Genomic DNA, 17,780 nt, shown 5'->3' on the forward strand with positions numbered 1-17,780 from the left:
TCTGCTGATAATCTTGTAGAGGGCAAGTCGGGGAAGCAGCCTGAGTCATGTAGCCACTGGACCTCTCCTCTTCCACTCTGTGTATTACCCATTTAGGTGATGCCTCAGGAGCTCTGCATATGAAATATCAATAACAGTCAACTCAGTATTATTAAAATAACATTATTTGGATTAAGAAATTAAAGTATACATTTTGTAAAACACCACTGCAATGTGCTCCTGAACTGGTGGTGGCGGTATAGCAGAGTCCACAGTAGAAGATAATCCTAACCGGAAGTTTGACTGGAAGCAGAAAGACACTGATGTAGCTAGCCAGCAGTTTGGATTAGCTGTCCACGTAATTTTGTTGAAAATTCGTCAAATATCACAATGATACGGTTGAAAAATATGCCGTGACGTTGCCAAACTCGAACTGTAAACACGGAGCAGGCAATATTTCCAACTACTATTTTTATAGTTTTGTAATCGGGTTTAGCAAAGCAGTTAGCTAGCTTCCTGGCTGCCGTTAGCCTAGCTAACTAACCTTTGTCAAATTGTAATGGCAAGTGCTACTAGTAGCGAGGCTATTTAATTCGCTAGCTAACTAGCTAACGTGACCTCGTGGTGAACATTTAATTTCAGAGGAAGGACGTGGACGATTTCAGAAATTCATTTTCCGCTACAGCATTTAGCTAGCTGCTTCAACCATTCCTGAAGGATTCAAGATGGATGAGGTGAGAACCATGACTTTGGTTGCTAGCAAACGAAACGTTCTCTAGCTAGCTAGTTGCGTCCCGTTTCTCCACCCTTTTCCCAAAGTGTACACTCCCAGATTTAAAACAAGCATCGGATTGGTGTTAGCACAATATTAGTGGCTGGATGGAGATAGCTAGCGTTAGCTATCAGTAGCGGGGATTGATCTTGTGTAAACCAAGTACACTTCCGCAGAATAGTAGCTAGCCTTTAGCATTCTCCACTCTTCTCCCGACATATCCTTGGCTTACACACGAACATGACCATTCCCCGCTGTGCTGAGCGATTCGTTATTTATGAGGTCGGTTAGATTCAGAAAAATAAAAACTTTTCGTTTTCGATTATTGGGGTTGAATGCACAGGATACAACTATTAATAAAAGTCCCATGATGGTAGTGAATGCCAATTACAGCGTTTCACCTATTAACCATTAATTTACTCGAATAAAATATTTCAGTTAATATATATTACATTTGTTTTATTTTATGACTTTCATTTCATGCCAAGTCATCTCTTCAGAGCTGCTGCCTGACAATCACTATTTTGTATTAATTTAAAGTAAATAAGGCATACTTTAATGACTGCTGAATAGGGAAAGGGGGATACCTACAACTGAATGCCTTAAAAAAATGTGTCTTCTACATTTAACCCAAACCATCTGAATCAGAGCGGTACCGGGGGGCTGCCTTAATCAACATCCACCATATCAGGGGCAGAAGGACAGATTTTTTTCCCTTGTCAGCTCAGGGATTCGATTCAGCAACCTTTCGGTTACTGGCCCAAAGCTCTAACAACAAGGCTACCTGCCTCCTCATGCAACTATCAATCACTTACATCATGTATTTTCAGGTAGAGATACCTCTCAAATCATGCTGTAGCAGGCATAAAAGAAACACAGACCAGACAAATAGATGCGCAATAGATTATGGTCATTGTAGTTAGTGTAGCGCATAAAATGTGGTAATTATGTGGAATATTAGCTTGTTGGAAACTACAACTCCCTACTACATCTCACAGTTCAGGCTGGATCTGATGTATCTCTAGAGCAACTGCAATGTGCCCATTGAGCTCACAGAAAGAAGCAAAATGTTGGTCAATTAGTTGTTTAAATGAATAATATAAGCTATCAAAATAAAGACTTTGTTTTGATAGTTTATTCGCCATTAGTCAGCACCTCCACACAAACTAGTATTCTGGGTGTGCGCTGGTGCATGTTTTTTTATCTACTAAAACATGAAGAATAACAGACATTTTGGTGAATTGCTCGGTACTAGTGGAATGCCTTGTTATTGCTGTTGGTTGGTCTACAGATCTCTCCCTGACCTAGCTAGGTTACTAAACTCAACTCCATGGTGAAGGAAGTTTCTGATGAACTCCACCAACGGAGTTGAGCAGAGACCGGGCTTTGTGGAATTCAGCTCCGATGCCCTGAACCAGATCTAACCGGTCTCTGATTGTGTTGGTAGGAGTATAGAGATGTCTAAAGATGGCAGCGTTGTATCTGTCTCATTAAGGCGTCTCTGAGTGCACGGGCAGCACCATTGAGGCCATCTCCATTTTGAAGTAGTCCAATTTACTACTACTTGTATGAGTTGGTAAACAAACTGAAAGGGTGCGTACTGTGTGTTATTTAAACAGTTATAAAGCCACGTTTGGCCTGCTGTTATGGTATGGTTGCTCATGAGTATAATTCATTGGCAGGTCCCTCCTGCCTACCTGGATGGAATTATGTGATCCTTCTTTAAACCACAGGAAGTCCCACACAGTTGACTACTTTCAAATTGTAAAATCAATCAAATGTATTTTATAAAGCCCTTTTTACATCAGCCGATGATGTCACGAAGTGCTGTACAGAAACCCAGCCTAAAACCCCAAACAGCAAGCAATGCAGATGTAGAAGCACGGTGGCTAGGAACAACTCCCTAGAACAGCAGGAACCACGGAAGAAACGTGGAGAGAAGTCACCAGGCCAGGTAGTCCTGAGGCATGGTCCTAGGGCTCAGGTCCTCCGAGAGAAGAAATTCAGAGAGAATTAGAGGGAGCGTGCTTAAATTCACACAGGACACCGGATAAGACAGGAGAATTACACCAGACTGACCCTAGCACGTAGACTATTACAGCATAAATACTGTAGGCTGAGACAGGAGGTGTCGGGAGACACTGTGGCCCTGTTCGACGGTACCCCCCGGACAGGGCCAACCAGGCAGGATATAACCCCGCCCACTTTGCCAAAGCACAGCCCCCACACCACTAGAGGGTTATCTTCAAACCACCAATTTACTCCCCCGAGACAAGGCCGAGTATAGCCCACAAAGATCTCCCCCACGGGAAACAAACCCGAGGGGGCGCCAACCCAACCCGGACAGGAAGATCACGTCAGTGACTCAACCCACTCAAGTGACGCACCACTCCTAGGGATGACATGGAAGAGCACCAGTGACTCAGCCCTCGTAATAGGGTTAGAGGCAGAGAATCCCAGTGGAGAGAGGGGAACCGGCCAGGCAGAGACAGCAAGGGCGGTTCGTGGCTCCAGTGCCTTTCCGTTCACCTTCACACCCCTGGGCCAGACTACACTCAATCATAGGACCTACTGAAGAGATGAGTCTTCAGTAAAGACTTAAAGGTTGAGACTGAGTCTGCGTCTCTCACATGGATAGACAGACCATTCCATAAAAATGGAGCTCTATAGGAGAAAGCCCCGCCTCCAGCTGTTCTAGGGACAATAAGAAATATAAATTCTAGGGACAATAATGAGGCTTGTGACCGTAGCGTACGTGTAGGTATGTACGGCAGGACCAAGTCAGAAAGATAGGTAGGAGCAAGCCCATGTAATGCTTTGTAGGTTAACAGTAAAACCTTGACATCAGCCCTTGCCTTACCAGGAAGCCAGTGTAGAGAGGCTAGCACTAGAGTATTATGATCAAACTTTTGGGTTCTAGTCAAGATTCCTGCAGCTGTATTTAGCACTAACTGAAGTTCATTTCGTGCTTTATCCGGGTAGCCAGAAAGTAGAGCATTGCAGTAGTCTAATCTAGAAGTGAAAAAAGCATGGATACATTTTCCTGCATCATTTTTGGACAGAAAGTTTCTGATTTTTGCAGTGTTACGTAGATGGAAAAAAGCTGTCCTTGAAACAGTCTTGATATGTTCGTCAAAAGAGAGATCAGGGTCCAGAGTAACGCCGATGTCCTTCAGTTTTATTTGAGACGATTGTACAACCATCAAGATTAATTGTCAGATCCAACAGAAGATCTTTGTTTCTTGGGACATAGAACTAGTATCTCTGTTTTGTCCAAGTTTAAAAGTAAACCATTTGCCGTCAACCACTTCCTTATGTCTGAAACACAGGCTTCCAGGGAGGGCAATTCTGGGGCTTCACCATGTTTCATCAAAATGTACAGCTGTGTATCGTCCGCATAGCAGTGAAAGTTAACATTATGTCTCCGTATGACATCACCAAGAGGTAAAATATATAGTGAAAACAATAGTGGTCCTAAAACCGAACCTTGAGGAACACCGAAAATTACAGTTGATTTGTCAGAGGAGAAACCATCCACAGAGACAAACTATCTTTCCGACAGATAAGATCTAATCCAGGCCAGAATTGGTCCGTGGAGACCAATTTGTGTTTCCAATCTCTCCAAAAGAATGTGGTGATCGATAGGCTGATCGACAAGCAGTGAGGGCTCTTCGATACTGCACAGTACAGTCTTTCCAAGCTAATCGGAAGACTTCCAGTTTGGTGTAGCGCCATTTCGTTCCAATTTTCTGGAAGCTTGCTTCAGGGCTCGGGTATTTTTTGTATACGAGGCAGCTAGTTTCTTATGACAAATGTTTTTTGTTTTTAGTGTTGCGACTCCATCTAGGGGTATTACGCAAGGTTACATTTAGTTCCTCAGTTGGTTAACTGATTTTTGTACTCTGACGTCCTTGGGTACGTGGAGGGAGTCTGGAAGGGCATCTAGGAATCTTTGGGTTGTCCGAGAATGAATAGCACAGCTTTTGATGATCATTGGTTGGGGTCCGAGCAGATTATTTATTGCGATTGTAAACGTAATAAAATGGTGGTCCGATAGTCCAGGATTATGAGGAAAAACATTAAGATCCACAACATTTATTCCACGGAACAAAACTTGGTCCAGAGTATGACTGTGACAGTGAGTAGGTCCAGAGACATGTTGGACAAAACCCACTGAGTCGATGATGGCTCCGAAAGCCTTTTGAAGTGGGTCTGTGGACTTTTCCATGTGAATATTAAAGTCACCAAAAATGTGAATATTATCTGCCATGACTACAAGGTCAGATAGAAATTCAGGGAACTCAGTGAGGAACGCTGTGTATGGCCCAGGAGGCCTGTAAACAGTAGCTATATAAAGTGCTTGAGGAGGCTGCATCAATGTCATGACTACAAGCTCAAAAGATGAAAACGCGGTCGTTTTTTTTTGTGTACATTTGAAATTTGCTATCGTAGATGTTAGCAACACCTCCGCCTTTGCGGGATGCACGGTGGATATGGTCACTAGTGTAACCAGGAGGTGAGGCCTCATTTAACACAGTAAATTCCTCAGGCTTAAGCCATATTTCAGTCCAATCACATCAAGATTATGATCAGTGATTAGTTAATTGACTATAACTGCTTTGGAAGTGAGGGATCTAACGTTAAGTAGCCTATTTTGAGATGTGAGGTATCACAATCTCTTTCAATAATGGCAGGAATGGAGGAGGCCTTTATTCCAGTGAGATTGCTAAGGTGAACACCGCCATGTTTAGTTTTTCCCAACCTAGATCGAGGCACAGACACGGTCTCAATGGGGATAGCTGAGCTGACTACACTGACTGTGCTAGTGGCAGGCTCCATTAAGCTGGCAGTCTTACTTCACTCTGACTAATGTATACTTCTCGCCTGTGACGTCACGTGTCTCTCCGGTAGCAAGTTACAATGCCAGATTAACTTCAAGCAAAACGTTAGGACATGTAGCTTCATTCTTTCTGTGGCCGTGCATCGTCTTTACAAGAAATACATTGCTCTTTCCCATTGAAAGCTATTTTACTGAATGTGGCTGCAAGCCAAATAGCACTTCTGTTGTCATCTGATATAGATGGCGCTACTTTCTGCAGGATGTTTAGCATTCATTTATTTTGTGTGATTAAAAACTGTAGCTGCCCCTTTTTAAAAGGCAGTTTTCTGAAAGTTAATGCTAACCCCTGGCACGACACAGCTGATTCAAATGGTCAATTCATCAAGCTTTGATGATTGGAATCGGGTGTGTAGTGCTAAGGCCAAAACGTGCAACCCCCTGGGATCCCCAGGGTTAAGCACCACTAAACTAATAAGCCCACATTGACCTATAGGTAACTGCCAAAATAAAGGAAACACTTGAGTCAATGAGGAATACAAAGTATCCCATGGTAAAGGGTTCAGGCATCTCTGTTATGTTGTGGTCCTGGCATGGGTTAGGTCCAACCAACCCCATAGAGCAGGGTAAACACCAATAAATACACTGCCATTCTGAGTGGTCACCTTGAACCTTTGGTGAATCATTTCTTCCAGGATGACAATGTCCCCATCCACGGTGCGCGTGTGGCTACTGAATAAAATGCATCATCAAGTGACATGAGGAGGCTGCAGATTGGACAGAACAAAGCAGCAAGGATTGTTTTTAAGGTGGAGATGTGATTCTTCGGGTTGTCATTCACAATGCTCTCGGGTGGTCATTCACAATGCTCTCGGGTGGTCATTCACAATGCTCTCGGGTGGTCATTCACAATGCTCTCGGGTTGTCATTCACAATGCTCTCGGGTGGTCATTCACAATGCTCTCGGGTTGTCATTCACAATGCTCTCGGGTTGTCATTCACAATGCTCTCGGGTGGTCATTCACAATGCTCTCGGGTGGTCATTCACAATGCTCTCGGGTGGTCATTCACAATGCTCTCGGGTTGTCATTCACAATGCTCTCGGGTGGTCATTCACAATGCTCTCGGGTTGTCATTCACAATGCTCTCGGGTTGTCATTCACAATGCTCTCGGGTGGTCATTCACAATGCTCTCGGGTGGTCATTCACAATGCTCTCGGGTTGTCATTCACAATGCTCTCGGGTGGTCATTCACAATGCTCTCGGGTTGTCATTCACAATGCTCTCGGGTTGTCATTCACAATGCTCTCGGGTGGTCATTCACAATGCCCTCGGGTTGTCATTCACAATGCTCTCGGGTGGTCATTCACAATGCTCTCGGGTGGTCATTCACAATGCTCTCGGGTGGTCATTCACAATGCTCTCGGGTGGTCATTCACAATGCTCTCGGGTGGTCATTCACAATGCTCTCGGGTGGTCATTCACAATGCTCTCGGGTGGTCATTCACAATGCTCTCGGGTGGTCATTCACAATGCTCTCGGGTGGTCATTCACAATGCTCTCGGGTTGTCATTCACAATGCTCTCGGGTGGTCATTCACAATGCTCTCGGGTTGTCATTCACAATGCTCTCGGGTTGTCATTCACAATGCTCTCGGGTTGTCATTCACAATGCTCTCGGGTGGTCATTCACAATGCTCTCGGGTTGTCATTCACAATGCTCTCGGGGGGTCATTCACAATGGTCTCGGGGGGTCATTCACAATGCTCTCGGGTGGTCATTCACAATGCTCTCGGGTTGTCATTCACAATGCTCTCGGGTGGTCATTCACAATGCTCTCGGGTTGTCATTCACAATGCCCTCGGGTTGTCATTCACAATGCTCTCGGGTGGTCATTCACAATGCTCTCGGGTGGTCATTCACAATGCTCTCGGGTGGTCATTCACAATGCTCTCGGGTGGTCATTCACAATGGTCTCGGGTTGTCATTCACAATGCTCTCGGGTGGTCATTCACAATGCTCTCGGGTGGTCATTCACAATGCTCTCGGGTGGTCATTCACAATGGTCTCGGGTTGTCATTCACAATGGTCTCGGGTGGTCATTCACAATGCTCTCGGGTTGTCATTCACAATGCTCTCGGGTTGTCATTCACAATGCTCTCGGGTTGTCATTCACAATGCTCTCGGGTGGTCATTCACAATGCTCTCGGGTGGTCATTCACAATGCTCTCGGGTTGTCATTCACAATGCTCTCGGGTTGTCATTCACAATGCTCTCGGGTTGTCATTTACAATGCTCTCGAGTGGTCATTCACAATGCTCTCGGGTGGTCATTCACAATGCTCTCGGGTGGTCATTCACAATGCTCTCGGGTTGTCATTCACAATGCTCTCGGGTGGTCATTCACAATGCTCTCGGGGGGTCATTCACAATGCTCTCGGGTTGTCATTCACAATGCTCTCGGGTGGTCATTCACAATGCTCTCGGGGGGTCATCAATCAACAAGATAATTGAGAGAAGAGAAAAAAACATTGCTTATTTTATTTCACAATGTTACACCATTTAAAACGGCCCAACTCCATTCATAACAGTATTGAGTTGATAAGAGACAGACATTAAATCAATACTTCGAATAGATTGTCCACATCTTATCTTATCCCGGCAGAAAAGAGAAACGGGAAAAACAACATTTAGATTCAGAAATTGAATAATTTATCTGAGCAAACCAGAAACCCTTTTAAACATATAAATTCATACAATATTTTAGAACCACTTAAATATATGTGGTTCTAAACCATGTGAAGGTTGTGCAGGACTGTGGTAGATGAGGGAACCTGTCTGTCTGTCCAGAGGGTATTTATCTGGTCAATATGGCAGTGTATTACGTCTGCTGTTTGGAACTGTGTGCTGTATGTGGACGTGGGATTGGTTTATAAATTGTATTTTAATGTTTAAGGACTCTTGGAGATTAGTCCAAATGAGGACTAAAAGAGATCCTAATAAAGTGGTTTGACGAGCATGAAAACGATGTAAACCACATGCCATGGCTGTCTCAGTCACCACGATGTAAACCACATGCCATGGCCGTCTGTCACCACGATGTAAACCACATGCCATGGCTGTCTGTCACCACGATGTAAACCACATGCCATGGCTGTCTGTCACCACGATGTAAACCACATGCCATGGCTGTCTCAGTGACCACGATGTAAACCACATGCCATGGCTGTCTGTCACCACGATGTAAACCACATGCCATGGCTGTCTGTCACCACGATGTAAACTACATGCCATGGCCGTCTCAGTGACCACGTTGTAAACCACATGCCATGGCTGTCTGTCACCACGATGTAAACCACATGCCATGGCTGTCTGTCACCACGATGTAAACCACATGCCATGGCTGTCTGTCACCACGATGTAAACCACATGCCATGGCCGTCTGTCACCACGATGTAAACCACATGCCATGACTGTCTGTCACCACGATGTAAACCACATGCTATGGCTGTCTGTCACCACGATGTAAACCACATGCCATGGCCGTCTCAGTGACCACGATGTAAACCACATGCCATGGCCGTCTGTCACCACGATGTAAACCACATGCCATGGCTGTCTGGTCACCACGATGTAAACCACATGCCATGGCCGTCTCAGTGACCACGTTGTAAACCACATGCCATGGCTGTCTGTCACCACGATGTAAACCACATGCCATGGCTGTCTGTCACCACGATGTAAACCACATGCCATGACCGTCTGTCACCACGATGTAAACCACATGCCATGGCTGTCTGTGACCACGATGTAAACCACATGCCATGGCTGTCTGTGACCACGATGTTAACCACATGCCATGGCTGTCACCACGATGTAAACCACATGCCATGGCTGTCTGTGACCACGATGTAAACCACATGCCATGGCCGTCTGTCACCACGATGTAAACCACATGCCATGGCCGTCTCGGTGACCACGATGTAAACCACATGCCATGGCCGTCTGTCACCACGATGTAAACCACATGCCATGGCCGTCTCGGTCACCACGATGTAAACCACATGCCATGGCCGTCTCAGTGACCACGATGTAAACCACATGCCATGGCTGTCTATCACCACGATGTAAACCACATGCCATGGCTGTCTATCACCACGATGTAAACCACACGCCATGGCCGTCTCGGTGACCACGATGTAAACCACATGCCATGGCCGTCTCAGTGACCATGATGTAAACCACATGCCATGGCCGTCTGTCACCACGATGTAAACCACATGCCATGGCCGTCTCAGTGACCACGATGTAAACCACATGCAATGGCCGTCTCAGTGACCACGATGTAAACCACATGCCATGGCCGTCTCAGTGACCACGATGTAAACCACACGCCATGGCTGTCTGTCACCACGATGTAAACCACATGCCATGGTTGTCTCAGTGACCACGATGTAAACCATATGCCATAGCCGTCTGTCACCACGATGTAAACCACATGCCATGGCCGTCTCAGTGACCACGATGTAAACCACATGCCATGGCCGTCGCAGTCACCACGATATAAACCACATGCCATGGCTGTCTCAGTCACCACGATGTAAACCACATGCCATGGTTGTCTGTCACCACGATGTAAACCACATGCCATGGTTGTCTCCGTGACCACGATGTAAACCACACGCCATGGCCGTCTCGGTGACCACGATGTAAACCACATGCCATGGCCGTCTCAGTGACCACGATGTAAACCACATGCCATGGCCGTCTGTCACCACGATGTAAACCACATGCCATGGCCGTCTCAGTGACCACGATGTAAACCACATGCCATGACTGTCTCAGTGACCACGATGTAAACCACATGCCATGGCTGTCTGTCACCACGATGTAAACCACATGCCATGGCCGTCTCAGTCACCACGATGTAAACCACATGCCATGACCGTCTCAGTGACCACGGTGTAAACCACATGCCATGGCCGTCTCGGTCACCACGATGTAAACCACATGCCATGACCGTCTCAGTGACCACGGTGTAAACCACATGCCATGGCTGTCTCAGTGACCACGATGTAAACCACATGCCATGGCCGTCTCAGTGACCACGATGTAAACCACATGCCATGGCCGTCTCAGTCACCACGATGTAAACCACATGCCATGGCCGTCTCGGTCACCAGATTTCAACCCAATTGAACACTTATGGGAGATTCTGGAGCAGCACCTGAGACAGCGTTTTCCCACCACCCACCACCATCAACAAAATACCAAATGATGGAATTTCTCGTGGAAGAAGGGTGTCGCATCCCTCCAATAGAGTTCCAGACACTTGTAGAATCTACGCCAAGGTGCAGTGAAGCTGTTCTGATGGCTCGTGGTGGCCCAGCGCCCTATTAAGACACTTCATGTTGGTGTATTCTCATATATACATTCGCTGTAGTAGCTGTATCTATATTAAGACACCTTTATATTGGTGTTTCCTTTATTCTGGCAGTTACCTGTAGCTCTACATTCGCTGTAGTAGCTGTATCTATATTAAGACACCTTTATATTGGTGTTTCCTTTATTCTGGCAGTTACCTGTAGCTCTACATTCGCTGTAGTAGCTGTATCTATATTAAGACACCTTATATTGGTGTTTCCTTTATTCTGGCAGTTACCTGTAGCTCTACATTCGCTGTAGTAGCTGTATCTATATTAAGACACCTTTATATTGGTGTTTCCTTTATTCTGGCAGTTACCTGTAGCTCTACATTCGCTGTAGTAGCTGTATCTATATTAAGACACCTTATATTGGTGTTTCCTTTATTCTGGCAGTTACCTGTAGCTCTACATTCGCTGTAGTAGCTGTATCAATATTAAGACACCTTTATATGTGTTTCCTTTATTCTGGCAGTTACCTGTAGCTCTACATTCGCTGTAGTAGCTGTATCTATATTAAGACGTGCAACATGCAGGCACAGTTACAAGCCTGCTGGAGTTAGCTGCAGGCGGACGAGCAATATCCACCGTCGTAATACGGATGAAGCTGGCTAGCTTTATAACAGCCTGAGTAGATCTAGCTTGCTTCGTAGTGTAACACTCAGGGAACGTCATCTTATGAGAGGAGTGAGCCGACATGGCAATACTTTGTAATCGTATCCGTAAATTGACAGTTGATTAACAGATGATACTCGTGATCGGGGGCAAAACGGATGTGTTTTAATATTGCTATGAAAATGTTGGCAAAATCTCCCTGCACATTTATCGACCCAAAAATCTGCAGATTAGGAGCAGCGCGCGGAGGGGGGTGTGTATCTGTGTCCTTAGTAAATTAGCTGTCACTCAGTCAGAGTTTTCCCTACCCTCGCCCCGCTTCTTAGATATGCACATTGATAGCGTCATAGCACGTTTACTCGCCTATTGATGTATCATAGTAGCAGGCTAACAGGAGGCAGGAGCAATCTGAATGACAAGACCCAAACATTGTGACGAAAAGACCGGGTGAAATTAGGAATTGAGTGGAATGAGAAATACCGCTTCACTTTATCCAATCAGAGCAGCAGGACCAACAGCCCGCCCTTCTGTTCTCCCAAGTCTATTTCTATTGGCCAAGCACTGTTCATGACACAAACTGTTCACACCCCTCTTGTTTTGCAGGTTTAAAACTTATTCCCTGCAGTTCTACACATTTTGTCGTGGGGTGCAGAGAAAATGTAGTAATTTTGAAGCACATTTTCTTGCAATTCTATACATTCTTGCCAATGTCTAATGTTTATTGATGTGTTATCTGAGTGACTCAAACATTAAACAAAATCTATGGGCTAAAAAAAACCAAGCTAAAAAACGTTAGCTGACACGGGCTAGTTGATCTGGACATTACAGACCAGTTATAAATATCTAAGATCTGCAATGACTAAGAGGAACTGATGAATTAAAAAATATATAAAAATGTACTTTAATTGAACCTTTATTTAACTAGGCAAGTCAGTTAAGAACACATTCTTATTTACAATGACGGCCTAGGAACTGATGATGAACAAACCCAATTTCTACATTTCACCTTGTGCATTCTACTATTACCACTTCCTAAATAAACCAACCGTTTCAGAACCACTGATTTAGAGCCCGTAGCACCTCGCACCTGACTAATTGACATGAAAGCACGGATAATTGCAAAAAAATATAATATCATAATTGCCCATATCGTTACGATTCTCGTTTTGCGTGGCTACTTGGCCACACCCCTGTCTTACGAGTGTTTTTAATGATGCATCGATCCTAATGGCCGGAGGTGTCACGTGCGTTTCCCCTAAACCCCAAGCAGAGCGAACGCTAGCTGAGTGCGTCGTTGAGGCATGTGTTGATACTGATAGGATGGAAAGGCAGCGCTGCTAGCGGATCAGCTTTTTCCCATTCAAATCTTAATTTATCATTAGAATTATTCCACAATACTGACGACGGATCAGTTCCTAGAGAGGTATGATCACCTTGTCTGCAAAAATTGAGGCGGCTTAAGGCGTCAGCATGCTTCGATTCGGCTAGCGCCTAGCTCGGCTAATGCGAACCAAACGACTCGCATACTCCCTTTTTTAAAAGACCTTCGCTTGAAATACGAGAAATAAAAGCAGCAATAGTACTGTTTGTCCATTTTGAGACGCAGTAGCCAGTATACACTTACTCAAAATAGTCAAAATTAACCTAAAATGACTCACGAAATCTGTTTTAAAATGTACGTTTTTGCCGAGGAGATCGTAGTCTGATGTTTGGTGTACTTCCGGCTATATTAAAATGAAATCCCCTCGGAAATATCGCCATTTCTCAAATAAGCCATAGAAAGACGGTTGCAATTTCAGTTTAATGCAGGTTTTAATGAACGCAACCTTAAGTAAGCAAATCAAATGTCCATATAAAAGTAACACAAGTAAAGCAATGTGCATGTAAGAACAATACAACCATATGTAAACAAATCCAATGTGCATGTAAGAACAATACAACCATATGTAAACAAATCCAATGTGCATGTAAGAACAATACAACCATATGTAAACAAATCCAATGTGCATGTAAGAACAATACAACCATATGTAAACAAATCCAATGTGCATGTAAGAACAATACAACCATATGTAATGTAAATGTAAATGTAATGTAAACAAATCCAATGTGCATGTAAGAACAATACAACCATATGTAAACAAATCCAATGTGCATGTAAGAACAATACAACCATATGTAAACAAATCCAATGTGCATGTAAGAACAATACAACCATATGTAAACACATCCAATGTGCATGTAAGAACAATACAACCATATGTAAACAAATCCAATGTGCATGTAAGAACAATACAACCATATGTAAACACATCCAATGTGCATGTAAGAACAATACAACCATATGTAAACAAATCCAATGTGCATGTAAGAACAATACAACCATATGTAAACAAATCCAATGTGCATGTAAGAACAATACAACCATATGTAAACAAATCCAATGTGCATGTAAGAACAATACAACCATATGTAAACAAATCCAATGTGCATGTAAGAACAATACAATCATATGTAAACAAATCCAATGTGCATGTAAGAACAATACAACCATATGTAAACACATCCAATGTGCATGTAAGAACAATACAACCATATGTAAACAAGTCAAATGAACAACACTGATTGTATGTCCGTTCTCTCCTTCATAAAGAAACAAGGTGCTGCTGGTCTAACATCCTGTATGTATGTTCTCTCCTTCATAAAGAAACAAGGTGCTGCTGGCCTAACATCCTGTATGTATGTTCTCTCCTTCATAAAGAAACAAGGTGCTGCTAGTCTAACATCCTGTATGTATGTTCTCTCCTTCATAAAGAAACAAGGTGCTGCTGGCCTAACATCCTGTATGTATGTTCTCTCCTTCATAAAGAAACAAGGTGCTGCTAGTCTAACATCCTGTATGTATGTTCTCTCCTTCATAAAGAAACAAGGTGCTGCTGGTCTAACATCCTGTATGTATGTTCTCTCCTTCATAAAGAAACAAGGTGCTGCTGGCCTAACATCCTGTATGTATGTTCTCTCCTTCATAAAGAAACAAGGTGCTGCTGGCCTAACATCCTGTATGTCTGTTCTCTCCTTCATACAGAAACAAGGTGCTGCTGGTCTAACATCCTGTATGTCCGTTCTCTCCTTCATAAAGAAACAAGGTGCTGCTGGCCTAACATCCTGTATGTATGTTCTCTCCTTCATAAAGAAACAAGGTGCTGCTGGCCTAACATCCTGTATGTCCGTTCTCTCCTTCATAAAGAAACAAGGTGCTGCTGGCCTAACATCCTGTATGTATGTTCTCTCCTTCATAAAGAAACAAGGTGCTGCTGGCCTAACATCCTGTATGTCTGTTCTCTCCTTCATAAAGAAACAAGGTGCTGCTGGTCTAACATCCTGTATGTATGTTCTCTCCTTCATAAAGAAACAAGGTGCTGCTGGTCTAACATCCTGTATGTCTGTTCTCTCCTTCATAAAGAAACAAGGTGCTGCTGGCCTAACATCCTGTATGTATGTTCTCTCCTTCATAAAGAAACAAGGTGCTGCTGGCCTAACATCCTGTATGTATGTTCTCTCCTTCATAAAGAAACAAGGTGCTGCTGGCCTAACATCCTGTATGTCTGTTCTCTCCTTCATAAAGAAACAAGGTGCTGCTGGCCTAACATCCTGTATGTATGTTCTCTCCTTCATAAAGAAACAAGGTGCTGCTGGTCTAACATCCTGTATGTATGTTCTCTCCTTCATAAAGAAACAAGGTGCTGCTGGCCTAACATCCTGTATGTCCGTTCTCTCCTTCATAAAGAAACAAGGTGCTGCTGGCCTAACATCCTGTATGTATGTTCTCTCCTTCATAAAGAAACAAGGTGCTGCTGGCCTAACATCCTGTATGTATGTTCTCTCCTTCATAAAGAAACAAGGTGCTGCTGGTCTAACATCCTGTATGTATGTTCTCTCCTTCATACAGAAACAAGGTGCTGCTGGTCTAACATCCTGTATGTCTGTTCTCTCCTTCATAAAGAAACAAGGTGCTGCTGGCCTAACATCCTGTATGTATGTTCTGTCCTTCATAAAGAAACAAGGTGCTGCTGGCCTAACATCCTGTATGTATGTTCTCTCCTTCATAAAGAAACAAGGTGCTGCTGGTCTAACATCCTGTATGTATGTTCTCTCCTTCATAAAGAAACAAGGTGCTGCTGGTCTAACATCCTGTATGTATGTTCTCTCCTTCATACAGAAACAAGGTGCTGCTGGCCTAACATCCTGTATGTATGTTCTCTCCTTCATAAAGAAACAAGGTGCTGCTAGTCTAACATCCTGTATGTTGGCATCTTTGTTCACTTGAGATTGAAATGTAAAACTGTCAGCATATTTACTTTGTCCGGTTTAAGTCGTGATCTGCGAGGGGAGACAATGTGCCAGCTGGCACTGAACACTCTCAGAGGTTCAGGAAGCTGGCACAGTTGCTCCATGACACTTATGTCGGCATCTTTGGGGCATCACATGCCTTGTTCCTCTTTCTCCAGCCAGTGTCTCACAGACTGACTGCTGTTGGCTGAGGAAACACTCAAGCATCTTGTGTGTAGATCCCCATCGGGTCACCACATCATGGATCAGAGCCTTCTGTGTGCATGTTGAGGGCAGCTTGCTTTTCTCTCAGTTCTCTCCTTCTACCAGCTCCGTGAGAAGCCTTGGACCAGATGACGGCAGGCCTTGACTGCTGTGTCAACTCTCTGAATTTGCAGAGCCTTTGAGATGGGCAGGTTCAAATGATGGCCAAAGCACCCAAGCCACAAATCTGGGAACTCTTCAAAAGCCTTGATCATGTTGGTTGCGTTGTCTGTGGTAATGCAGACCAGGTCTTTCTTGTTGACCCCCCCCCCCCCCACTCTTCCAGCATATTCTCAAAAAACTCTGATTTTGTGAGCCGAGTGATCTTCTGGGAAGAACTGTGTTTCCAGGCAGTTTGATTCCAGTTGCCAGTCTGGGGTGAGGTAATGGATAGTGAAGCTGATGTAGGGTTGACCACCCCGCTTTCACTGGTCCAGGGGTCAGTAGTTGCAGAAAACCATGTGCCTTGTTGCATGTTCTGCAGACCATCTTAGATTACGTTTCCCTCGGCACTCTTGTAAAACCCAAAATACGACCACACTTCAGATTTGGTCCTCGTAGAAGGCTGAAAAATCCCCCAAGCGCCGTCACTGCCTTCCGACCATGTTTTCACACAAAACAAAACAAGGCTTGTACTTGTAAACCCACAGCAGGCTAATGTGTGTGAATAGGGTCAAGGGTCACCGTAGAATATCTTTCAGACAGGCTTGTACTTGTAAACCCACAGCAGGCTAATGTGTGTGAATAGGGTCAAGGGTCACCGTAGAATCCCTTTCAGACAGGCTTGTACTTGTAAACCCACAGCAGGCTAATATGTGTGAATAGGGTCCAGGGTCACCGTAGAATCCCTTTCAGACAGGCTTGTAAACCCACAGCAGGCTAATGTGTGTGAATAGGGTCAAGGGTCACCGTAGAATCCCTTTCAGACAGGCTTGTAAACCCACAGCAGGCTAATGTGCGTGAATAGGGTCAAGGGTCACCGTAGAATCCCTTTCAGACAGGCTTGTAAACCCACAGCAGGCTAATGTGTGTGAATAGGGTCAAGGGTCACCGTAGAATCCCTTTCAGACAGGCTTGTAAACCCACAGCAGGCTAATGTGCGTGAATAGGGTCAAGGGTCACCGTAGAATCCCTTTCAGACAGGCTTGTACTTGTAAACCCACAGCAGGCTAATGTGTGTGAATAGGGTCAAGGGTCGCCGTAGAATATCTTTCAGACAGGCTTGTACTTGTAAACCCACAGCAGGCTAATGTGTGTGAATAGGGTCAAGGGTCACCGTAGAATATCTTTCAGACAGGCTTGTACTTGTAAACCCACAGCAGGCTAATGTGTGTGAATAGGGTCAAGGGTCACCGTAGAATCCATTTCAGACAGGCTTGTAAACCCACAGCAGGCTAATGTGTGTGAATAGGGTCAAGGGTCACCGTAGAATCCATTTCAGACAGGCTTGTAAACCCACAGCAGGCTAATGTGTGTGAATAGGGTCAAGGGTCACCATAGAATCCCTTTCAGACAGGCTTGTAAACCCACAGCAGGCTAATGTGTGTGAATAGGGTCAAGGGT

General features: G+C 44.5%; 1 protein-coding gene across 2 annotated transcripts in view; it reads left to right on the plus strand.

Moving 5' to 3' along the window:
- The first annotated feature begins 309 nt into the window (after positions 1 to 309).
- Positions 310 to 17,780, plus strand: part of LOC120039560 (zinc finger protein 721-like) — a 30,388-nt gene continuing 12,917 nt past the window's right edge. For both annotated transcript variants that reach the window (XM_038984973.1, XM_038984974.1), the window contains exon 1: positions 310 to 713. In XM_038984973.1, the coding sequence (XP_038840901.1) occupies positions 705 to 713 (9 nt within the window). In that variant the 5' untranslated portion in view covers positions 310 to 704. The remainder of the gene's footprint in view (positions 714 to 17,780) is intronic.

The sequence above is a fragment of the Salvelinus namaycush genome, unplaced genomic scaffold, assembly GCF_016432855.1.
Source record: "Salvelinus namaycush isolate Seneca unplaced genomic scaffold, SaNama_1.0 Scaffold28, whole genome shotgun sequence".
Taxonomy (NCBI): Eukaryota; Metazoa; Chordata; class Actinopteri; order Salmoniformes; family Salmonidae; genus Salvelinus; species Salvelinus namaycush.